Source organism: Panthera uncia, chromosome E1 (genome assembly GCF_023721935.1).
Source record: "Panthera uncia isolate 11264 chromosome E1, Puncia_PCG_1.0, whole genome shotgun sequence".
NCBI lineage: Eukaryota > Metazoa > Chordata > Mammalia > Carnivora > Felidae > Panthera > Panthera uncia.
This window is the reverse complement of record NC_064814.1, coordinates 8,197,073-8,223,503: the sequence shown is the minus strand read 5'-3', so window position 1 is coordinate 8,223,503 and position 26,431 is coordinate 8,197,073. Positions and strand designations below refer to the sequence as shown.

The 26,431-nt window shown below is 42.1% G+C and overlaps 1 protein-coding gene across 2 annotated transcripts in view; it reads right to left on the bottom strand.

Moving 5' to 3' along the window:
* The window catches only part of SKAP1 (src kinase associated phosphoprotein 1), a 277,155-nt gene extending 258,695 nt beyond the window's left edge, over positions 1-18,460 (bottom strand). For both annotated transcript variants that reach the window (XM_049637518.1, XM_049637519.1), the window contains exon 1: positions 18,218-18,460. In XM_049637518.1, coding sequence (XP_049493475.1) covers positions 18,218-18,263 — 46 coding nt within the window. In that variant the 5' untranslated portion in view covers positions 18,264-18,460. The remainder of the gene's footprint in view (positions 1-18,217) is intronic.
* Between the last annotated feature and the right edge of the window lie 7,971 nt (positions 18,461-26,431).

The window sequence follows — 26,431 nt, the reverse complement described above, 5'->3', positions numbered from 1 at the left end:
GCAATTCAACGGAGAGGGAATAGTCTTTAACAAATGGTGCTGGAACAACTGGACATCCATTCACCAAATTTTTTTTGAAAAGACACAGATCTTTACACTTTTCACAAAAATTAATTCAAAGTGGATCACAGACCTAAGTGTAAAACATAAAACTATAAAACTTTAGAAGATAACATAAGAAAAAATGTAGGTGACCTTGTTTTTGGCAATAAGCTTTTAGCTACAACACCAAAAGCATGATCCATGGAAGAAATAATTGGTAAGTTAGACTTCATTAAAATGGAAAATTTCTGCTCTGCAAAAGACAATAGGAGAATGAAAAGACAAGACACAGACTGATAGAAAATCTTTGCAAAACATACAACTGATAAAGGACTGGTAACTAAAATACACAAAGAATTCTTAAAACTCAACAATGAGAAAATTAAAAATCCAATTTGAAAATGGACAAAAGATCTGAGCAGATACCTCACCAGAGATGATATACAGAAGATGAAAAACCATATGAATAGATGCTCAGCGTTATATGTCACTAAGGAATTGCAAATTAAAACAATAAGAAATCACTACATGCCTATTAGAACAGCAGTATTTACCCAATTGAACTGAAAATGTATGCCCATACAAAAACCTGTACATGAATGTTTACAGCAGTTTTATTCATAATTGCCAAAACTTGGAAGCAACCAAGATGTCTGTCTGTAGGTGAATGGATAAATAAACATCCAGACAATGGAATGCTATTCAGGACTAACAAGCAATGAGCTATCAAGCCATGAAAAGATATGGGGAAATCTTAAGTGCATATTACTAAGTGGAAGAGGCCAATCTGAAAAGGCTACATATTGTGTAATTCCAATTATATGACATTCTGGAAAAGGCAATACTATAGAGACAGTAAAAAGATCAGTGGTTGGCAAGGGGTCCAACAGGAGTGGGGAAGGGGTGAATAGGTGAAGCTCAGAGGATTTTGGGGGCAGTGAAACCAGACTATATGATACTTTAATGGTGGATACACAACATTATGCATTTGTCAAAACCTGTAGAACTTTACAACACAGAGTGAGCCTTAATGTCTACAAATTAAAAAAACAAAAACAAAAACAACCAACATTTAGGAGGTTGGGGGATCTCAGGAAAGAATGCAGATTGTAGCAACATAATCTCACTGTATTACCAATAATGGGGGGAAACCTCACTGAAGGGGATGGGGGAAAAGGTACTGACCTAAGTAACTTTGGAAATAAGTGGAGTTTATAAGACTAAAGGCAAAAGAAACTGCACATAAATACTGGTCTTCAGTCAATGAAACTGGGAAACTGGGAAACTGGTCTTTTGTTTCCCAAAGGTGTATAGGTTAATGATTCTTATATTGCTATATGTGTATATTCTGATCAAACAATAAATGGATGATGAATGGTTGGAACCAGGTTTCTCCCTGTTGGAATGGAAAGGAGAAGAGCAGGTATGAAGAATAGCAAGGAGAGGAGTGTAGAATGAATTAGAATTGAAGACATTGTAAAAACTCATGTCTAATTTTATATAGATACAGATGGTTATACAGAGGATTTTTTATAGATATATGTGTATATGGGATTATTATAAACACATGTGTTTCTTTGCTCTGTCAACGGAGAGGCCCTAAAAGAAACATCCCAGTACCAATGAGCTCACCCAGAACCCAGATCTTGGTTTCTAATACCGATTTTCAATAAAAAGGAAAAAATCTCCTTGGAGAAATGGCTGATTCTAGAACTGGGGCAGGAGATACACAAGATGAGCCTGGAGTATGTTGTAGTGCCAGAAAGTAAGAATATGCCCCGAACACACACTCACACACACACAATCATAGCAAAAAAGTCACAGAAGCCACGTAAAAGAGGTCCCAATGGCCAAAGCTGGAACAATTTGAGCAATAAAATAAGTAATATTGGATTACAATTCAAAGTATAAAATAAGTATTCTTCATTAGTCCATACGTTTAAACAAGTAACTCAATAAATTAATAAATGGGAATGAAAAGACAAATCTCCAGTGCAGATGCATTCTAAATAATTTATGTAGATACTTCACTTTAAAGAAGGGGGAACATATGGGGTGCCTGGGTGGCTCAGTCGGTTAAACGCCTGACCCTGATTTCAGCTCAAGAGTTATGACCTCATGGTTCGTGGGTTCATGCCCCAAGGCAGGCTTTTCATTGCCAGTGTGGAGCCTGCTTGAGGTTCCCTCTCCCTCTTTCTCTGCCCCTCCCCTGCTCGCACTCTGTCTCTCTCTCTCTCAAAATAAATAAACGTAAAAAAAAAATTGTTTAAGAAGAGGGAACATAAACTGCCACCCCTTAAGTGTAGGCTTCACATACAGACTTCCTTCTAAAGAATGCAGTACTGAAAGGCGGAATAAAGAGTAACTTTACAGTAAAGAAACCAGACAAACATTGCATCAACCAGGTGATCAAGGTCAATACCAACAGTCATGAATCATCTTAATATTACATACCCTCAACATGTGATAAGAATGGCACTTTACCACTGTGATATTCCTCACCAAAATTCATAGCCCTAGTCTAGTCATGAGAAAAACATCAAATTCTAATGTAGGCACATTCTACAGTACAACTGACCAGTGCTCCTCAAAACCTTCAAGGTCATCAAAAACAAGGAAAATTTGAGAAATTGTGACAGCCAAAAGGAATGTAAGGAAACTAAATTAAGTAAGATATCATCGATAGGATCCTGGGACAGAAAAAAGGATATTAGGTAAAAACTAAGGGAAAGAGAATACACTATGAACTTTAGTTAATAACATATCTGTGTTGGTTCATGAACAGTAACAAATGTTATCATACTAACGTTAAATGTTCATAATAAGGGAAACTGGGAAGAAGGGGAAATAGAACAGTGTACTACTGCTCCATTTTTCTGTGAATCTAAAACTGTTCTAAAAATAAGAAGTCTATTAATTTTCAAAAAGCAGTGTACAGTATAATTTTAACATTTTGAAAAAAAAAAAAAAGGAGGGAGGACTGGAGACGTACTTGTACGTCTATCTTCGTTTCAGTTGGTGGTGATGTGCTGAGCTGGTTCATAGTTGTGAGCAGGGAAGGAGGCCACCTGGGCAGATAGAAAGTCGGGAATGAAGAGGAATCCTGTGAGAGAGAGGTGGTCACAGTGTATACTTTATTCCCACAGATTATAAATGTATACAGTTGGCCCTTGAACAACCTGAGTGTGAACTGACCAGTCCACTTAGATGCAGATTTTTTTTTTATAAATACAGTACAGTCTTGTAAATGTATTTTCTCTTCCTTATGATTTCTTTATAACATTTTCTTTTCTCCAGCTTACTTTATTGTTTTCTTTAATGTTTATTTATTTTTGAGAGAGAGAGAGAGAGAGAGAGAGAGCGTGAGCAGGGGAGAGCCAGAGAAAGAGGGAGGCACAGAATCTGAAGCAGGCTCCAGGCTCTGAGCTGTCAGCACAGAGCCTGACAGGGGGCTGGAACCCATGAACTGTGAGATCATGACCTGAGCTGACATCGGACGCTTAAATGACTGAGCCACCCAGCTGCCCCGCCAGTTTACTTTATTTTAAGAATACAGTGTATGGTGCATATAACATATAAAATATGTGTCAATTGACTGTTTATGTTATTGGTAAGGCTCTGCTCAATGGTAGGCTACTAGTAGTTAACTTTTGGGGGAGTCAAAAGCTATATGAGGATTTTCAACTGTAGGGTTGGGGGGGGGAGGGGGGAGGAGGCAGCAGCCCTAACCCACACGTTCAAGGATCAACTATATAGTATTTTGTACTTCTACCCTCCTTACTGTACTCTTGTAAGTAAAGTATCCTATGTAATTGTATTTCTATATACTAAAAGTGTTAAAAGAACATCAACAGGATATAATTACCCCCCAATGATATTAAGAAAAGCTTGCCATTTTTGTTATGAGCTTACTTTTTCAAATTACTTTTTTGCAAAGCTTCCTTTCCAAATGTTAATTCACGTGCAAGTGTCATCTCCTCAGGAATAAAATAACACAAAGACAATCTCTGCTGTCTGTCTCATCTGTTTTTTAAAAATCAGATCTAAAATTACACCCACAACTTAGTAGATAAACAAGTGTATAAACAAGAAAAATATAAATAAAAGCGGGGCACCTGGGTGGCTCAGTTGGTTGAGCGGCCGACTTTAGCTCAGGCCATGATCTCATAGGGGGTTCATGAGCTCGAGCCCCACATTGGGCTCACTGCTGTCAGCACAGAGCCCACTTCGGATTCTCTGTCCGCCTCTCTCTTTGCCCTTCCCCAGCTCGCACTCTCTCTCTCTCAAAAATAAATAAAACATTTGAAAGAAAAAATGAGTTAAAAGCAAGGGCTATAAGGGCTGTATGAGGGATTATATATCCAGTATTATACACACTTGCCTACTCATTTTATGAAGCCAGCATAACCCTGACATCACAATGTGATAAAGATATTAAGGAAACAAAAATTACAGATCAATATATAATACATTTGTCTTTCAATTTAGATGATGCCACTTACAGTGATTACGACCAGAAGGTGCCTGCACAACCCTGATCAGAAACACACTCCTCACCACTGAACAGGAAAGAGATTTTAAAAGGTCTCTCAACATATCAGCTCCTATATTTAACCCAGCTCACCAAGCTAACTATAGGTTTTCTGTTAAGCAATCAACCTTTTACAAACAAGTCTTCTAACATAAACATCACATCCTGCCACAACAGGATGCCTTAGGATCCTGCAATTGCATAACCCAGTGTGGAAAACACCACTGTGTAAGAACACTCTTGAGGCACCTCTGACCCTGCAGCTCTCACTGTGTATAATACTCAACGTTACAGGCTCTGCACATCGTTACCTTCAACTGGTAAGTGAGCAAGACGAACCACATGGTGTAAATGTCTTCACATCAAAGAGAAAAGACAAAATGAGAAACATACCATCAACAATGCCACTTTTTTTCTACACATCTTCATTCTTCAACAAATATTTGTTGAGTGCTTAATACATGCCAAGTGCTGGAAAAAGTGAATTAGATCTAAACTCTATCATAAGAGTATACAGTCTAGCAGAGAATACAGACTTAAATAGGCAATTAGAATAAACTGTGATATGAGTTAATTGTGATAATATGAAAAGGAAGGGAGGCCACAACCCCATGGTATAGGCACCTCATCTAGAGAGGGCAGTAAGTCAGGGGAGACCTCTTAGGGAACTGATCTTTTATCTGAAATTCCCAAATTAGCAGGCTAAGTATGTATGTTGTGTGTGGGAGAAGGTAGGGAGTTGGTGAAACTAGGAAAAGAATAGCACAAGCATGGGAATATCATGTACGAAGGTCCTGAGGTGACAGATCTCAGTTCAGCTGGAGAGACTGAAAGAGTCTCAACTTAGACAGCAGAAGGTTAGAGGTGAGAGGGACAATGGTGAAAGATTACTCTGGAAGGAAGGCTTATAGTAGCATATGGTATTTCGTACTAAAAGTAATATACAGTGATTTTAAGTCCCACATTTAAAAGGTAAACTCAGCTCTGGCAAAGCTGTATCTGCATTTCATAATTCATAGATGCTCTAAAACAGACTCCCTCAGCTTCTAGGCAGCTTATTTGGACATCTATTCCAGCAAGTCAGAGTAGGAAAAGAAGACAGAAGGATAAGGGAACAGAAGGTATGTGGAACACTGTAGAAGTAATATGATCATCATACCCCTGCAGGATCTAAGGCCAGCTGAAAAGACTCTTGGCAGGATGTGTCCAAGATCACTAGGTTTTGTAGACTGGTGCAAGTTTCTGACATTTTCCCAAATATCTGACCTTGTCCATTTACTCTTTCGTTTATTTTGAGGACGATGGTATCTTATGGGTCACATTTACTACTAAGATACTTGGGTATTCTTTTTCCTTTTAGGATTTTAAAAAAGTTTATTTATTTATTTTGAGAGAGAGAGAGACAGAGTATCACAAACAGGTTCTGCACTGTCAGTGAGTGAGGAACCCAATATGGGGCTTGAACCCACGTACCTTGAGATCATGACCTGAGCCGAAATCAAGAGTCAAGCACTTACCCGAATGAGCCACCTACATGACCCTGGGTATTCTTTACATTAAATTAAATATCACAACTATTCCTTTAAATTATATATTCCTATTTTACAGAAGAAACCAGCCTGGGTGCTAATCCAGCTTCTACAAAGTCTCATTGACAGCTTCTGGTGGAAAGAAACCAAAATTTCTGATTCCCTATCACAGGTACACTGAAGATATCAGACCGTTAAGATTTCTGCAGTCACCCTTAAATGTCACACTGAAATTCAATCTTTAAAACTTCAGTGTTTGATTTTTCCTACCCCAATCAATAATGGAAGTCTTCAAGGAAATCTTGTCTATTTTCATACCAATTAAATAAAAGTATAATAGAAGGGGATAATTACTTTCAGTTTGTTTAAAACTTGTTTTAAACCTTGCATTACATTTTTATCTGGCAATTAATTGTAATCCTTAAGGCATATATTTTTCGCCTTCTGTTAAGAGGTAAACTTATTGGCAAGGCTAAAATCATACCCACCAGCTTTGTTTTGGCTTGCAGGAAGTTGTCAGCATACAACAGAGAAATTATCAGCATGTTCTGGTTGTGGTTTGCTTCAACCTGCTGATTGTTTCTGCCCCATGACCCAAGAATTGTGGTGTTTATATTTTTAATTCTCTTTCTACCTCCTGGAGGGGGGGAAATGACAATACCTGTATACTCACAGCACAGAGAGAACAAAAACCAGAACCTAAAACACAGCGAGTACTTTAGATTAAGTTTTAGCTAGTGGCCAAACTAAAATTCTAGGATTAACACATCTGCAATCTATTTGAGAGTCTAAAAATTTATCCTACAGAAATATTTTCACATGTACACAAAGATGCACAGAGATAGGTTCTCTACAGCACTGTGGAAATATTTTTAAAAATTGGGAAAAACGTAAACATCCATCAATAGAAAAATAGTTACAAATTTTGCAACACCATGCAGCAGTTTATATATATGCATGGATAGACAGATTCACATGGAAAAGTATATAATACTACCCTGTCTAAAAAAGATCAAGTAGTCTTATTTCTATGTTGTGTAAATATTCTATAATAAAAATATATCCATGAGAACTCTCACACACTGCTGGTAGGAGTGTAAAATAAGTATAATTGCTTTGGGAAACTGGAGTTTCTAATAAAATTAAACATATACCTACCCTATGACCCAGTAATTCTACTCCTAAATATTTATCTGAAAGAAGTGAGTGCTTATGTTCACAAAGCAGGTTATATAAGAGTGCTCACAGCAGCTGTATTCACAATAGCCCCAAACTGAACAGCTCAATGTCCATCAGCAGAAAAATGGATAAACAAAATATGGAATATGGGATACTACTCTGCATAAAGGATAAGATAAAACTGATACACAGAACAACAGGGATAAATCACAAAAATACGATGTTGAGGACAGACACAAAAGAGATCATATTGATTCATGAAGTTCCAGAACAACTACAGTAATCCATGATGATAGAGGTCAGAATAGTGGTTACCTCTGGGGAGGGCTACTAACTGGAAAGGAGACTTTTCAGGATGATGGAAATGTTTATATCTTAATCTGGGTGGCGGTCACACAGGTGTTTACATATATTAAAGTCATCGAGTTGTAACACTTAAGATTAGTGCGTTTTATGTACATAAATCATACCTTAATGAAAGAAGGAAGGAGAAAAGGAGGGAGGGAGGAATGGATAGATGGATTGAGGGAGGAAGAGGTTCATACAAAAAGTTATCAGAAAGGAAAAATTATTTAAATTTTTTTAAATGTTTATTTATTTTTGAGACAGAGACAGAGTGTGAGCAGGGGAGGGGCAGAGAGGGAGACACAGAATCTGAAGCAGGCTCCAGGCTCTAAGCTGTCACCACAGAGCGCGACGCAAGGCTTGAACCCACAAACCGCGAGATCATGACCTGAGCCAAAGTTGGACACTTAACCAAATGAGCTGCCCAGGAGCCCCGGAAAAATTATTTTAAAGGCAGTGTGATTTTCAGGAGGTTTATTAGACCACAGCTAAGAGATATTTTCTGCATCATCTTGAGCAAAGCAGCCAGATACATGAGGACATACTGTATGATTGAATAAGCAAAGCTGAACTTTGCTGTTAGAAATCAGAGGCGTGCTTGCCTATAGGTGTGGGTAGGTACTAAAGGACACAGAGGGTCTCTGGAAGTTTTGGTAACGTTTTTGCCTTTGTTTTGGGGATGTGTTCTTTTTGTGAAGATTCACTGAGCTGTATATTTATGATTGAGCATTTTTCTGGAAGTATATTGTACCCAATAAAAACATCACAAAATAGAGGGTACTGGGTGGCTCAGCTGGTAAAGCGTCCAACTTCTGCCCAGGTCATGATCTCAACGGTTCATGAGTTCGAGCCCTGCATTGGGCTCTGTGCTGACAGATCAGAGCCTGGAGCCTGCTTCAGATTCTGTGTCTCCCTCTCCTTCTGCCCCTCCCCTGCTCACACTCTGTCTCTCTCTCTCAAAAAGATGAATAAATATTAAAAAAACTTTTTAATAAATAAAAAACAACACAAAATAAAACAAAAAGAGGTATTTTCAGTAGCTAAATACCCCAGCATTCTCCATATATTTGATTTATAAGGTACACTACCTTAATTAATTCCAACTCAACTACAATATTGGTTTGCATAAGTAAAAATATGTGTCACAGGACACATTTTAGCAAAGCTCCTACTATGTGAATAAACACCTTATTTCCTTGTATCATACTAACATTAGAATGTCAACAATGTTAGGAGGAGACCCTAGATGAGAATTTAAGTAACCCATAAATGATTTTATCAAACCCATAAGCTTTCAGTAAAGCTCGCTCTCTGGATGTTAAGACCACTTTGTTCCTGAGCCCACATCTGTCCTATCTCCCATGTAAAAGCTGGATAGTAAAATTAAGCAGTGGAACTCAAAGACTCCAAACCTGAAAAGCCATCTGTTAGAATCATCTAACCTATAATGCAGCACTGACAAACCGGAAAAGCAAGCAATGAACTTGGAAACACAGGGGAAATAAATATGAATAAATGTAGCAGAAATTATAGGATTTCTGTAGGGTGTAATGGCTTATGACGTGAAAAAATTAGATCTATGATAGTTATGTCAATATGTTAAGATTCTCAGATGATGGTAAAACTTGAAACTTATCTTATTTTTCCAATATTTAAAGTGACTGAAAATTGTTTAAGTATTACAAGTATATAATGAGAAAAAATGTTATTATCTTAATTGGTGGCACCAAAATTCCTCTTAGAGAGACAACTGTCACCGTTTGGAAAAGTAACTTGTTTCTCTGTGTGGGTGTTGGGGGGGAGCCTAAAAAATTCAACAGACAGCTAAACTATCTTTTCAGTTGGCCAGGGAAATAGAGTTGTTGTTGTTGTCTTTTTCTTTTTTCTTTTTGGTTTTGTTCCAGATAGGATAAAGGGAGAAAGTGCCTATGAGAAAGCATAGGCTGAGAACTACATCAGGTGAAGGGTCAGAGGGCACTCTCTGATGACTGGGGTGGCAAAGATTTAGGAATAGGGATGCTTAATATTCAAATTGAAATAATTTGCATTACTGCTATGTAAACCCCTCATCCCTCTTCTTGTTCCCCCTAAAATTCCAGTGATGTCTTCTACAATTGCAGGGGCTTCACATGAGTAGGCTTTTGTGGAAACTGAGGAAAAGGGTCTATCTAGGCCAGGGTTTCTCAATCTTGCACTACTGACATTTGGGGTTGTATGATTCTTTGCTTGTGGGGGCTGTCCTATGCATTGTAGGAAGTTTAGCATCAGGCCTGGCCTCTACCCACTAGATTCCATAGCACCTCCCCAGTTGCAACAACAAAAAACGTGTCCACGTGTTGCCAAAAGTCCCCTGAGAAACAAAATCATCCAATTTGGAAACCAAAAGTTTACGCCTACATGACTCAGGGCAGCTAAGAGCCTGGAAGGAAAAGTACCCTGAGAATGCATGCTCCTTGAGAATTATTAGGATTTTGAGGAGACGTCTGGGCTTCCACAGGGAATAGATCATGCCTAGAGTTCAAAAGGTCGGGGCAGCCTACCCAACACCTAGGGTATACCCACAATGAAGCTCAAATATTTCTACCTATTAAAAAAATGTTTTTTTAAAAAACAAAAAGGAAGAAGAGGAAGAGTAAACTTTCTTTTTTTTCTACTGAGAAGTAATGCAAAAGTACTATTTTACAAACACAAACACACACACACACAGCATTCTACAACAAGGTAAGGAGCCCATATTTTTCCTAAGTTAACAATGAAGCTAATATCTCTCCTTCTTCCATAAATTTTCTCATAGAATGATCACTGGACTCTAATCTAAGGAAGGATAGAAATGGAGGAGACTCGGAAAGAACCCCTACAAACTTCCCCTAATTTAGAGAGGCAAGGGTGAATCACCGACATAGGTAAAAGGCCACACCTCAGAGCTTTCCTATAAAGAGGCAAAAGCAAACAAAACAAAACAAACTAAACCAAAAAAATCAATAAGGCTTTCTCTAAGAAAATAATTTTTTAAAAATTTACCAAATATTTATATGATGTTTAGTCCACGCCAGACACTATTGTAAGTTCTTTTCAAATATTCATTCCTTTGTTCCCCATGTAAATTCTATGAGATAGGTACTATTATGATTCCCATTTTACAGATGAGCAAACTGAGACCCAAAGTCAACCAGGTAGTAAGAAAGTGGCAGAGTCAGGATTTGAATTTAGGCAAACTAAACACACACACACACACACACACACACACACACACACACACACACAAAACCAAAACACTCAAATTCAAAGAGAAAAGATCATCTTGAAAAACTAGAAAAAAATGCCTTCCTCTGAAATAGATTTATTATTTAAAAAAAAATTTTAATGTGTCTTTATTTTTGAGAGATATAGAGAGACAGAGCATGATCAGAGAAGGGGCAGAGAGAGAGGGAGACACAGAATCAGAAGCAGGCTCCAGGCTCTGAGCTGTCAGCACAGAGCCTGACATGGTGTTCAAACTCACAGACTGTGAGATCATGACTTGAGCCAAAGTTAGATGCTTAACTGACTGAGTCACCCAGGGGCCCCAAGTAGATTTATTATTAAAGAACAGATGTATAGAAAATTTCTAATTTGTATTCTCAAAAACATACAAAAACTCAGATCTATAAGCCAGAGCTTTGCAGATGTAATGACAAGGAAACAATGAATGATAAGGAAAAAATACATGGAAATTTTTTTTTTAAATTGAATGCTGAATTTAAAATCATGATGAAGTCAGTGACAGATAGAACAATAAAAAAGGTGAATTGGAGACAGTTTAAGGTTTAATATATATCTTAACGTATACTCCAATGTGACAAAATAAAGCAAATGGAGCAGAACTAGTGATAATAGAAAACTTCCCCAAGTTAAAGACCTGAGTCTACAGGTCAAAATGGTTCATTACAAACTGAGAAAAATTATTTTAAAAATCTAAAACTTTGACACTATCTAGTGACATTTCTGAGAGCAAAGAAAAACATCCTATAAACATCTAGGCAGAGGGTGGGAGAAATGGGCTACAAAAGAAATACATCAGGCTGGCATCAGACTTCTCCTCCACAAAACTGAAGGCCAGAAGATAATGGGATACTTCTAGAGAGTGAATTAGTAGGAAGGGGAAGAAATGGGCAGAGTGCAAGTCTAGAACTTTCTGTACACACGTAAGTTTAAAATTTTTTAATGTTTTTTTTTTAATGTTTATTTATTTTTGAAGAAGAGAGACAGAACGCAAGTGAGGGAGGGGCAGAGAGAGAGGGAGACACAGAATTCGAGGCAGGCTCCAGGCTCTGAGCTGTCAGCACAAAGCCTGACGTGGGACTCCAACTCACAAACCACGAGATCATGACCTGAGCCGAAGTCGGAGGCTTAACCAACTGAGCCACCCAGGCGCCCCTACACACCTAAGTTTATATGGAACTAGATAGACACATTCTTGGACATGCAGGGGATAAGGAAGTGTAGTATCAAAGAACCCTTCTTGAGGGGTGCCTGGGTGGCTCAGTCGGCTCAGTCTTACCTCGGCTCAGATTGTGATCTCACTGCTCATGGGTCCAAGCCCCACATCGGGCTCTGTGCTGACAGCTCAGAGCCTGGAGCCTACCTCAAATTCTGTGTCTCCCTCTTTCTCTGCCCCTCCCTCGCTTGCATTCTGTCTCTCTTCTTCTTCAAAAAAATAAACATTAAAAAAAGATTATTTTTAAAGGAACCCTTTTTGAGAAATTCACCCAGTATTATATTCTAGATCATCATCTACTAGGGCCTTATGCACTGTCCAATCCAGTAGCCAGCATGGCTACTGAGCAGCTGAAATGTAGCTAGCGCAATTGAGGAACCAAAATTTTTAATTTAATTTAAACGTAAATAGCCACCTATGGCTAGTGGCCACCATATTAGCCCAGTCTAAATATCTAAGAGATAAAATTAAAAGTTCAAGAATGAAAAAGCCATGGTACAAAAAGTAAGCAATGAGCAAATCAAAGGGAAAAAACAGTATTATATCTATGGCTTAAAAATATTATGCAAATGTCAGAAAATAATTATTGTAATATACCTAATAAAATATTAACAATTCTGAGTCTAAAATCTCAGATTATATCAGGAATTTCACATTTCACCTGAGAGGAAAGAGCCAAAAGATACTGTTTCATTCTTAGTGTTGCTAAATCAAAGGGACATGGTGTTTTTTTAAGCCATAAGAGAAAAAATATCAGTGGAATAACACCTGAATATATAACTTCTAGATCACTGGCAAGAAAAAAATAATTTTAATGATCTGAGAAAATTCTCAAGAGACCTTAGGAATTGAAAGACTGTAAGTGGGGGGGCGCCTGGGTGGCTCAGTCGGTTAAGCGGCCGACTTCAGCTCGGGTCATGATCTCGCAGTCCGTGAGTTCGAGCCCCGCGTCGGGCTCTGTGCTGACAGCTTGGAGCCTGGAGCCTGTTTCGGATTCTGTGTGGCCCTCTCTCTGACCCTCCCCCGTTCATGCTCTGTCTCTCTCTGTCTCAAAAATAAATAAACGTTAAAAAAAAAAAAAAGAAAGAAAAACTGTAAGTGGAAAGATCACTATATAAAACTATCCGCACGCTACGTCCCAACTTTTAAAGTATGTACATACAATAAAAGCTGACAGAAATACATGGAACTTTAACAATTGTTGACCATGGGCATGGGTGACTGTGTATCATTGTGCGTGTTCTAAATTTTCTACAATGAGCATTATTACCTTTATAATCAGAGAAAATTTTAACATGGAAAAAGAAGAATGGTTAGATCTCACCTGCCGGTAGTCTCTCCTATCTAGAAGACAACCCGGTATCACAAATTAAGCAAAAAAGACTCTTGAGCAGCCAAATGCATGTCACAAAGTCTATACCTAAAGATTTGGGTACTGTGTTCATCTAAAGAGCCCTTCATACCTTCTTTTACACATCTCAATCCCAACAAGCTTGATTCCCTCATATTCCAGTAGCAGTATGGCTCCAGACACACTGAGAGCAATGTAAAGTGATAGACCCGACCTTGCAGTAGGAAAAAAGTGACAAAAATAAAAATAGAAAACAGATGTTGACCTTCACAAGGCAGTCCGGGGGCAACTGGGACAGAAACAGCCCTAAACAACTCAATATGTTTCCACAAAGTTTGATAACCTATATTCACTGTAACAACTCTTGAGTTACAGATTGGCTAGTTGAGGAAGTGAGAAAGTGAGGAAGTGAGAAAAATTCCAAATACGTTTTAGAAAAAGATGAATCACAAATTTTATGATAAAAAGTTAGAGTGCTTCATTAAAGAGAATCAAACTATCAAGAGTAACTCACTCTTACCAGTTCCACAGAGTTGGAATTTTACTGTACTGAAAAGAATTTTAGGGTTGGTTGCATTGACCAAAACAAATCTGGAGAACAATCTAGAAGGAAATGATTAATTACTATTTCTTTCCAAGGAAGTTTAAAAATTAGTAACCATAGGCATATCAGAATTAGTGTTCACACAGCAGTTGCTACTAAATACAGCTGGGATGTGGATGTTGTTTTGGCTTTACTCCACACTCCCAGCAGGATCTAGGTACCTTGTAGGTGGTTGGCACCTATTAGCTCTTAGGGTAAAATCAGTAGGTCCCATTCTATCACACACGGCACATTTTGAACTGAAGAAATAAATATATATTCAACCTCCTTCATACTTGCCTCTTGTGCTTCTTACTTCAAAAGCAGGGATAGAAAGACAAGGAAGAAACTGATTATGTTTATATCTATGGAGCAAAGATTATGCAAACTGCCAGCACACCATTGTTTTTGTTTTCAGTATGGTTATCACAAAACAAAAACAAAAAGATAGCTTCTACATCTCAAGCCTGATTATTTGAAAACAGACCTGAATATTTCCTCCTCTTTCAATAAGGCAGTAAACAAACACTTTTCATTTTACTTATCTGTAAGGTACTTATTTGCTGATATGGACTAGTTACAATTTCTATAAGAGAGCTTGACAGAGTCTGAGGAGGCTATTTCCTGAGTTACTCTAAAAGTACTCTCGCTGCTTTAACATTTGCCAAAACTCCAAGAAAGCATTAAAAAAAAAAATCCCCACCCTCCACACACCCCCAGAGCTAACAAGAGAAAAACATAATCATAACCTCAGTTAATGGTCCTTTAGCACTCTGACCACTCTGACATCTGCAAGCTTCTTTTTGTCTTTTGTTTGTCCCTTTTTCTTTTAAAGAACACTACTGGGGCGCCTGGGTGGCTCAGTCGGTTGAGCTTCCACCTTTGGCTCAGGTCATGTCACGGTTCATGAGTTTGAGCCCCGCGTCGGGCTCTGTGCTGACAGCTCGGAGCCTGGAGCCTGCTTCGGATTCTGTGTCTCCCTCTCTCTCTGACCCTCCCCCGTTCATGCTCTGTCTGTCTCTGTCTCAAAAATAAATAAATGTTAAAAAAAAATGAAAGAACGCTACTGATTGTTTATCTGATTAACAAAAGTTAATACATGGTCATTGTCACAATTCCAACAACATGAAGGTGTATGAAATAAAAGTAATGATCTCTGTCTCCCCCACCTTCTTATTCCCCTCCCAAAGAAACCAATGCTAACAGCTAGGTGTATATTCTTACTTCTTCCTAGGCTTACAAAATAATACATAATATATGGGAGGGAGGGCATGGTTCACCTTTTTGTTCTCAAACAAAAACAGATCATATATGTTATTGTGCACCTTGCTTTTAGTCTTAAACCTATGGACATTTTCCAAGCCAATATATACAGATACAGTACATTCTTTTTAATGGCTGCAAAATATTCCATAAGATGGATAATTCATTCATACCATCGCCCCACCTTTCCCAACCCATGGACATTCGAGATGGATCTTTGTACGCATACCTCCTGTCCTTTAATTTCAGTAATACAGATTCCCAGAAGTTGAGTTTTTGGGTCAAATGAAACATTTCCAAATGTTTAAAATTTTATCCTTAAACAAAATTAATTGTAGACCTTCAACATTTCTGTTCCCTTCTTCCTTATGCAAAATTTTGGCATAAACCTTTCATAATGCTTTGCATATTTTATTTTTAAAAGCACACACATTATGTCAAAAAATGCCCCTGTCATTTATGCTCGTGTAGTTATAAATAAATAAATGCTTAAGTTATGGCTGTGATGGCCAGCATTAAATCACCGTGCAAATGCTTATGCCTTGGTTTATGAAAGTAGTAATTCATTGTGGAAACCCCACCACCACAGCCATGTGGCAGCACTAAAGTGGCAGCTCTCTCACCCTGTGACTCTCTCCACTGAGTGACAATATAGAGCTCAGGACCTACATATTTTCTAATTGTCAACAGTTAACCTTAAAAAGTGTGTGTGGGAGGGGCCAGAGAAGGGGAGAGACAAGTACACAGTAACAGACAATAAATTGATAGCCATTATGGGTTTCTAATATCTACAAATTATTTGTAGTACAATGAATAATTCTACTGGCCTACACCAGAGACTGTATTCCATAAAAAACAAAATCGAAAAAATAAAATAAAATAAAATAAAAAATTAAAAGAAAATCTATAACCAATATGTCGCTAGGATTACATGAACCTTTCAAAAACATGGTCTTCAAACATTTTTCAATAGAATTATTGGTTGGTTGGAATCCCACTTTTATCTTTTTTCCCCTCTAGTTCAGATTCAGATTCCAATTGCAAACTTAAAAAAAAAAGGCCTTCAAGAAATACATTAACCAACGAAGCTCCTTAAAATTTAATCTCAGACTCCTCTGTATATTCTAAAGATGCAAGCACCAACAGACATTGTTAAGACACAGCAAGTTTGATACAGAAGTATGTGACATGCAATTAATCTCCATTCATACCCTGCTCTACTTGTCAGCAAACAAAGGTTCTGCTTTAGAAGGAGATCTGAAGACTTCAATTAAAAACAGTCAGCTAACAAGAAAATAATCTAAGCTAAAGGAAGGTGGCAGGTGCAGAAATGAGTTGTTGACCAAAGTGTCAGTTTTGAACAATAAAGAACTGCACATCAAAAATGTTGAAGGAGTGGATTTCACTGCAAGCCTCTGAAAATAAAAAGGAATTTTCTACTAAGGCTGCACACAGAACGGAAGTATAGTTTAATGAGCTCGTAAAATAGGTTTTCTCTCATCAAATGACAGATACCAATAAAAAGAATCACTTTATATTTTTTAATGCAAGGGCAGAATTAAACTTTTCGCCACAGTTCCTTGTCTCCCAGGAACCACGCTCACAGCCTCTCTTTATACTTAACATCGAATATTCAACCAACAACAGAGGGAAAGGCTGGATTGTTTCTTCTCAGACACCCAGATGATGCTATTTTAGCCTATAAATACTTTTTTACTCTGAAAGTTTAGATTTACTCAGGTCATAAGTAAAGTGGATTTTGGAAGCTTCACCTTAAAAGAAATACCTAGTTGACAGCTTTTACATAGAAGCAATCCAGAATGGAAACAGTGCTACAAACAGAGACCAAAAGGACTGCCAAATATTTGATTAGGAGGCATTTATACCAAGATAACAAGGTAATGGAGATATAAAACCAATTAAATTGAGAGAAACTGGAAAAAAAAAAAATACTCCTTGCCAAAAGTCTGACCTGCCCAAAGCAGGCCATCTGTTAAATATGTGTCAAAAATGTCACTCGGATGCCAAAAGGCTTAATTCCGAGTAGTTTCCTCCTGGGGCCCTTATGCAAGCACAGATTCCAGGCCTCTGTCCTTCCAGGAAGGTCAGTTACAGGGAAGCAAGTTTCTTGCACGAGAAAAAGTGTGAATGGAGCAGGTGATATTTCGAGTGTTAAGAAGGATGTGTCGAGTGTTGCTGAGTATGACCTTAACTCTTAAAAGGACTGCTTAGGAACGATAGTTTGAAGGTACACACCCTAGGATGGGGCATTTCTAGAAAAGTTAGAAATGTAATACTGCGTGTCAGCCTGCCCTGGGTGGGCAGCAAGACCTCCCCCCCGCCCCAACCCCGCCCCAGAAGTCTGCAGGCTGGCAGAGGGAGGCACGGGCTTTGGGCGCCAGCAAAACTCCCATTAACCCCCAGGCCTTGGCCGACAGCATCCCACGAGCCCCTCGCACCCCCCTGAGAGCCTCGGGGAGCTCTGAGCAGGAGGGTGAGGGACTTCGGGGCTGGGGAGGGAGGAAGAAGGCAAAGCCCCACAGGCGCGGTGGTGGGGGGCTGTCCCCAGGAGACCGGGAACGTGAGGAGCGCCCCTGAGGACCTGGCTGGAAGGTGGTTCGGAAGCCTGGGAGGTTACGTGGAGGAGTGGAGACGCCTCGAGGAAAAAGAAAATGTGGAACTGAGCGGGGCGAATGGGACCCTGAGCGGGCAGAATGAAAATGTGGCTCTGCAGAGTTGAGGGTTCTAGAAGCCTTGAGGCTCTAGAAGGTGGAGGGTGATGGAGCTGCAAAGAGAGGCCGGCCTTGGAAGCCTCTGACGTCCCGGGTGGGGGCCTCCAGCTCCGCACCAGAGGGACTCCCCGGGGGAGGGGTGGCGGAACGGCGGGAGGGGGCCTGGGGCTGGGCCAGGGCGTTACCTTCCATGAGCCAACGGATCTCCTCGGGGAGGGCGACGGCCTGCATTTGGCCGGGCGGTGAGGAGGCCGGAGTGTGAGGCGGGAGAGGGGCCGTGAAGGCCTGGTGCCAAGGCGGACGGGCTGGCGGGCGGCGGTCGCCGGGCGGAGGCACCTGTACCTCTGTCTCCACCGCCGCCTCCCGGCCTGGCCGCAGGGCGGGGCCGCGGGCCCGGGGCGCGCTCAGGAAGTGGCGCGCGCGGCGGGCGGGGGGCGCGCCCCGGGCGGTGGGGGCGGGGGGGGGGGGCGGACACCTGTGCGTGGGTGCACGCGCCACTCCCCGGGGCGCCCTCAGGTGGAAGACCTGGGGGCCGGGGGGCCGCCGCACAGGCAAAGCCCCACCAGCACAAAAGACTCAACCCAAAGGAACCTGGTCTCCTGGGAGACTTTCTATCCTCAGCCCTGGACAGTTGACCTCAAGGGACAGGCTTAAAAGCCACGGTGGTGCCCGAAACGGGGCGCGGAGAGGCAGAATCCCAGGAGAGCCGTCCCCTCCCAGCCCAGCAGCAGCAAGCAATTCCCCATCCAGCTCGCACTTCCACGCCCAGGAAACCAGGGCAGAACGTTCACTATCTCAGGCAAACCGGATGTCTAAAGGGAATGGCCGTAGGTCCCAATAAATAATGCAAAGCCACCAACATTTAGGAGAAGCAGAGGCAGGGCTGCAGCGGATACAGGGAGCCCGTGTCCCTTCCTCCCTGAGGCTAAAAGGATGCGAGGAAGGGGAGGGGTAATCTGGAGAGAAGGGTGAGGGAGAGGGGAACCAAGCCTTTTCCCTCTAAGGGGGGGGGGGGGAGTGAAAGACCACAGAAAACGTGTTCTCCTCTCCTCATCCGAAGTACAGTGGGGGTCAGTGTCCTGGTTGTGACACGGTTCTGTAATATTGCAAGATGTTACCATTGAGGGAAACAGGGTAAGGGGTAGACAGGATCACTCTATCATCTCTTTGAACTTTTGTGAGTCTCAGCGATGGCAGAATAGTTTTGTGGGGGTTTTAAAGCACAATAACCCCCAAACCAAGAGCACACTGTATACACTGTATGTTAGCTAACTTGACGATAAATTATATATTAAAAAAATAAAGTACGATAAACCCAGTGCCATGAAGGTAGAAAGTGCCATGAGCGGTAAAAGGAGGAAGACTAATATAAAAAAAAAAAAAAAAGAGGGAAGTGTGGGTGCATGTGTGTTTAATGGTGCATATGGCATTCGAGATGGGGTCTGAACATACCTGACTTTGAAGGGGCAGGAGGGCTTTCCAGGTGGAAAGACCAGAGTAAACAAAGACGGAAAAACCTTTTGTTTGAGGAACAGCTAATACCCCTTTTACCAGACAGTGTAGGGAAATTGTGGTTGTCGAGAAAACTTGGAAGTTTTATTGTGAAGGGACTTGAAAGTCAGAATGAGGATTTTGAACTCAGCTGAGTGTGCACTTGGGAGACATTGACAAATTCTGAGCTGGTGAGCAACCTACCTGTGTAGTGTATGATCTTACACATCTCACTTTACCTCTACCGTTTTCCTTCTTTCTAAAACATGAAGTCTCTAGTCTCAAGACTCTGCCTACAGAACGTGTGGGGAGGATTGGGAGCAGTAAGGGAGAGGACACGGGGAAGATGGGTGAAGTGGTTTTGACAGCCTCAGGGGACATAATGACAGAATTGTGAATAGGGGGACGGGAGCCACAAGGAGAAACTGTCCAGAAGGATGTGGGGTAGCACTGCCTGGCATAGTTTCCCAAGGTTGGGGGCTTGATCCTTTAAGGAGTGCAGTGGCTTCCAGCCATCTTTACGCGTCCACATCCGGCAATCTGAAGAGGAATGGTTTGGGGATCACATGACCCACCCACAAGTTGTAGCAAACTGGACTGGGGTTGGGGGGACACGGGCTGGCAAGTCTCTGGGGACTCTAGCTCCCGCTGCTCTTCCTTCTCGCTCTGGAAAAGTTAACCACAAGCAGCCCGCCTCCTCCAGGCTCTGGAGCAAATACCAGGTCCCTGTTCGGGCATTTTTATCATACTGCTCCTTCTATAAAATTGTAGCTGCTCTGGAATCATTTTTGAGTACTTATGACGTGTTAAAAGGCAAGGGAGGATATATGAGAACTCTCAGTAGTATCACCATAATTTTTCTCTAAATCTGAAACCGTTCTAAAAAAAAAAAAAGGCAAGGGAAAACAAAGTCCCTCCTGTATGTAATCCCAGCACTTTGCCTTGCTTTCCCTCTCGGCAGTGGGAGGAAATCTGACAACCTTTCCCACTTCTTCAAGGATATTTGTAAATGCTAATATAGGCTACAAGCTAATGAGTCATTTGGGGAAGAGCAATGAACCCAGGTAATCTTACGACCTCCCAGGCCTTTACTGCCTGGCTTACTTCTACCAAAGGAAGCAGCAGAAACTCGAGGCATAGGTATTCTACATCCATTCTGGGTCTTAGAGAGACAGGGGGAGAGGGAGGTGCAGAGTTGGGTAGGGTGCGGTGGGTGACTGGCAGATTGCAATACGGCATTGTCATGTTGCATCAAGGTTCCTCATTGCAGACAGAAACCTGCCTCCACACATGAGCGCGGCCCCTCCTTAATCATCTGAGGACCCTGGTTCAGCAGTCAGCCTCACTCCTAATGACATTCTGTTAAATGGACAAATTCCTTTGAAGCCTTGTCCTTCTTTGAAATCCAATTTCGCAAGAAGCCAGATCTGATTGGGGGTAGCCATGGAAACCACACCGAGGAGTCTTTGAGAAGGTGGAGAGAGGCAAGGCAAAACGTGATAGTCAAGAGTCCTTTACTGCTCTGTCGGAAATATCAAAGGGATCTGGAGAGGTTGGCAGCCGGCGAGTCCCTGCCCGGGGCCTGTTCTGTGTGGCTGGGTACCATGTGGCTGTCCTGGAAGTAAGCAGCCAGCTGTCTCCTCACACAGGCAGGGGGATGGAGCAGAATACACAAACCCCAGATCTGTCGGCCTCCCTCTTCTTCCCCTCCCCCAGCCCCAATTCCAGCAAGATCTTAGCATCCCCTTCGAAGCTGCCTGCCCCTTAAAGGCAAACAACAAAAGAATGACAAGGTCAAAATACAAGGCCCCAACAGATAAGAGGTCCTTTGGAGCAGAGGCCACGAAATTAATCTGAAATTCCTTGTAATTAGATAAGATAAGGCTATCTAAAGAGATGCATAGCAGCCAGGAATGGAGTCCAGCCGCACAACATGCAGAGAATATACCTCCTGGTCCACTGGGGCCCCTAACACACTGTCAGCAGACAGAAGACACACAAAACAGGGCCCATGCCAGCCTCTGGGCTGCTCGGAGATGCCGTCTACATGTTCTCATGCCAGGTGGGCACTCACTAAATATGCATCCATGGGGTGTCCAGGGGACTCAATCGGGAAGAAACAAAAGCATCTGGCACCCAGAATGGCATGGGGTGGGAACAACTACAAGCAAAGCAGGAGCCGGCTGGCATCGCACCACCCTGGCTGAAATGGGTCTGGAGAGGAGGCTGGGGAGGGCAGGCTTTTGGACTTTATTCTGAGCTGGTTACTGATCCCTGGATGCTGGGTCACGACACACGGCCGAGCTGACGTCTGCCCTGTGGATGCACGGCTGCCGCATCTCAGCCCCTCGGTCCCAACCCCATCAACCGGGTTTATTGACTCTTTTATTGACGATGCTGGGGCCTAATGAGGACAAGAGCTGCACACTTCATTAAGGGCTGTGGAAGGAGAGATGATGCATCCTGCCCAGTGCCAAGAAGCAGTCTCACCACGTGCTTTGCAAGGCCCCGGACACCCAGCCTCCTGCCACCCCTAAGGTAGAGGAGCCGGACACGAGGTGTTCACTTGGGCTCATCACTTCAGCGGCCTTAAAATGCAAGGTGTCTACCACTTGCCAGAAGCCATGCTCTTAGTAATTAGCTAACCTCGTGACTTAGGAAGGACCTACGCCCACACTCACCCAAAAGCACTTTGATGGTCTCCCTTGCCAGTTCACACTCCTAGATTCTCTGCACCCACACATACGATAAAATAAGCAGATTCTCATGTCATATCAGGGAACATTCTCAAAGCAGGTTCTCAATGATGTGCAGGCTCAGAACAGAATACGGGACTATTAAAACTCAAAAGGATCTTCAAGTGATCAAATTCAAGATGAGGAACAGACCCAGCGCTCTGCCCATGGCCACTCAGCTCACTAGGGGCTGCGCTGGCATTAGAATCCTGGTTCTTTAGCACTGACCCAAAGCTCTTGTAGACTGAACTCCTGAGATGAATAATTACAGCCAGGGATCACAGACACACTTGTCTGGGAAGCCATGGTTGTTGGGCTCCCTCCATCTAAATAGTAACAGTTCTTTCTTTGTTCTTTATCTTATCTTTCTATCACTCCCCCCTCTTATTATTTTTTTGCCCTATTCCCCAGTCCCCCCCCTTTTTTTTTGGTGTCTTCTTGGCCTATCCCTTAGACCATATTAGACATCCCCCGTGGGCACTGCTGAGCCCAGCAGAAACCCTAAAGACCAAAGAGGTTGCTGACTCTGACATTCTCTGTCTTTGATTGGCTCTCTTGGGAATCCGAAGTGGAGGGGGGCACAGAGAATGTGTCAGCTGTAGCCAGATGAGGCTGTGTACTCTCTGAGTGAGATGTGCAGGCAATCTACGGGGTTAGTCTGCATGGGAGGCAGGTGGGGTTCGCAGACATGATAACTTTGGGAAATTATACAGAAGGAGTAACCATTTCTTTGGGGGTGATTACGGAGATTGAAGGTAAACAGCAGAGGGATAGCAATTTTTTTGAATTTTTTTAATGTTTATTTATTTTTGAGACAGAGACAGAGCATGAACAGGGGAGGGGCAGAGAGAGAGAGGGAGACACAGAATCTGAAACAGGCTCCAGGCTCCGAGCTGTCAGCACAGAGCCTGGCATGGGGCTCGAACCCACGAACCATGAGATCATGACCTGAGCCGAAGTCAGACGCCCACCTGACTGAGCCACCCGGCGCCCCGCAGAGGGATAGCAATTTTTTAAGGTTGAACAGGCTTTCTTTGGTTTCCTTTCATCTGTTATTTCAAAGGGTGAAAGTTTAAACCCTCTAAGCCCCTTCCTTTATTTCTGCTCTTTCTTCTCCCTCACTTTATTACTGATCTTAGAATTCAAGATAGAGGTAGAGAGAATCAAGGTGAGAGAAGAGGCGGTTGTTTAGAATCTGATAGAAAGCTCTGGCCTGTGTGGCACATATGCACACATGCTTTGGAAGAATAACTCACACGAAGAGGAGCTGATGTAATCTGACCAGAATCGCCTGTATTCACAATTACCAACAGAAGCACTACCTGGAATCAGAGATAATGCCAGCAAGGGCTGATTATTTCAGTGTAAAAAAGTGGGTAAAAACACCTTTCCCTAATGGACATCCTATATGTAATGACCTCTGGATCCCCAAAATATGTTTTTTCCTTGCTCTCAGAATTGCATCACTGACTATTTTAGTTTTTTTCCTTTCTAAATGTCTGTTCCCAAACATCCTTGGGCTTCCCTCCTGGCAGCATTTTCTGATCACGTAAACCACACTCTCCTTCATATACAAGACCACACTCTTAGTTTTACTGCAAAACAAAACAAAACAAAACAAAATGAACAAAATCTTTCCTTCAACCCTGCTCCTTTCTCTAAATCTCATCTTTTCTTTTCCTTTCTTTCCCCTGTCGGAGCTCACGTCCTGTCTCCTCGCCTGCCCATCTTTCCGCCATTGAATCCATGCTGAGCTTGGAGCCCGATGCAGGGCTTGATTCCATGACCCTGGGATCTGCCCTGAGTCAGATGCTCAACTCACTGAACCACCCCGGCTTCCCTCTTCCTGTTCTCCTTAACTAATGTTATTCTGCCTCCTTTCCTGCCAACTCTCTTCATTTCACCTTTGGTCACAGGTATTCACCAGAGGTTTGCATCTGCCTTTCTCCTCTCCTCCTTCCCCTTGGATTTCTCCCTGCTCTCAGAGTCCCCCTTGGTTTCATTCTCCCACTGCTTTAACTTTCTCCTTCATGCACATTACTTCTCTAATTTATACTGCTGTCCCACATTTCCACCTGGATATCTGAACAGTTCCACCAGTGTGTCATTTCCTCTCTCCTTAATCCTTGTAATGGCAACAAAGCTCAGTGAAAAAGCTTATGAATCAAAAGCTTATGAATCCCAGTACTGGCTCAGCCACCTACCAGCTCTAAGACTCTGGGCAAAGCTCTATGATCCTCAGCTTCCTCATCTATAAATTGGAGATCATAATCCCTACCTTGCAGGGTAATTATGAAGCTTAAATAGGATGGCATATGCATGTAACATATGGTATATGCTCAATAAATTGTAACAGTTATAAAGGAATGGCTGTTCTCCAGTAACCTAAGCGTAAAACGTGGGACCTTTCTTCGTCCTCATTTCAAACATCTGCCAAGCCTGCCAGTCTTACCTTCTCACCAATGGCTTTTGAATTCTTACCCTCCTTTGCATCCTGAGCGTCCCCACGCTGTGTTGGGTTCTTACTATCTTTGTTGAGAAGGGATATCGAAATGGCTTCTGATCTAGCCTCTGGCATCCAGTCTCTGCCCCCGTCACCCAAGTTCCAGAATGCACATCCCAAAGCACGATCCTGACCCCAGCAAAGAGCAGATAGGGTATAGTGGCCCTACAGTTGGACAGTCCTGTGTTCAAGTCCACTGTCTGCCTACTGTGAGCCTGGGCAAACTACTTCTCCTCTCCACGCCTCAATTTCCTCATCTGCAAAATGACACTGTTGAAAGTATTTTCTAACTTGCCTTCAGAGAGATGGAAAGAGTGGTCTTCACTTCCTTAGCACGAGGCTCTAACAAATTCAGATAATCTGCCTGTAGATTCTCCCTGCCCACCTCCACAAAGATTTCCTCCCTGACCTATCTGTTCTGGAATACTTGCTGTGTTCTCCAAACCACATGGGGAAAACACTCATCTGCAAGGCACGAGATATTAACTCCTCTTTTCACTCATTGTGGCAGAAACCAAGTTTCCACTATAAACACCAACCCCAGAAAGAGCCAATCAGAAGGCAGATTATGTCCCCGGGGTAGAGTCCGTACGTCTTTACTCTGGAGGACTGCCAGCTGGGCTAAACTCTGCAGAAAGGGGGGGGGGGGGGGGGGGGGGGGGGGTGACAGGGAGGGGTGATGGACCAGGGATAAAGAAAACAAGAAAGAAAAAAGTGAATGAGAAACTGGATGAAAACAATGAAGAGATGAAGAAAGAGAAAGAAAACATAAGGAGAAAATAAAGAGATTCCCATGCTTGGGAGGATTAGAAACTAAATCAAACAGATTCACTCCATTTCCTGAAGTTGTAATTTCACGATATGCCATGTTCCGCCCCCAAGGACACAGAGAAGCTTCGGGGAGTGGCTGTAAATTCCTAAAGAAAGGTGCATTTTGTGAAGACTCAAGCCATTATTATCTGCTGCTGCGCTTTTTAGCATATGCACTCCCAACACAATGACATGTCTTATTGAGTAATACGTGATATTCCACATCATGTGACTATTGATGCAGAATTTCCCTTTTCAGAGCTCAATATTCCAATCAAAGCCTGTTGCATCACATCATTGAGGCCATCCACTTAATGACAAGTCGTAAGATGCATATTGCAGAATATTCACGTTCATTTTATGCTCACAGTGCTTAAAATCTCCTCTAAACAGCCTCTGCTCCCGGCCTATTAAGGTGCCTGTGTTATCTACACTCCATTCAATGGTGTGGAAATAATTGTCTTGAGACTAAAGAAAAAAAATTGATGGTCACAAGCCGAGTCAGCACTTGTGTTCCTTTCTTACTCTGTTGAATCAGGTGTTATTTACCTCTTCCAACACCTGGGACTCCTGATAAGTCACTCCCCTGGTAGCTTTTTCCAGGACAGTGCTGTGGGGTCTTTGGAAGAAGCAGGGATCCTTCATAAGCCGTATTGTTATCAGCACAATTCACGCAGCCACCAGATGTGCAGAATCGAAACCACCAAGGGCACTCAGGCAGAGGGGGCTTCTCCGGCTCCATCTGGCCGCTCTGAGATGTGCTCACGAGTCAGAGAAGGTATCAGAGGAAGAAGGGCTCCACTCAAGAATGGGGCTCATGTGCCTGTGAGAAGAGGTCTGTATTCTGACAAAGTCGGGGT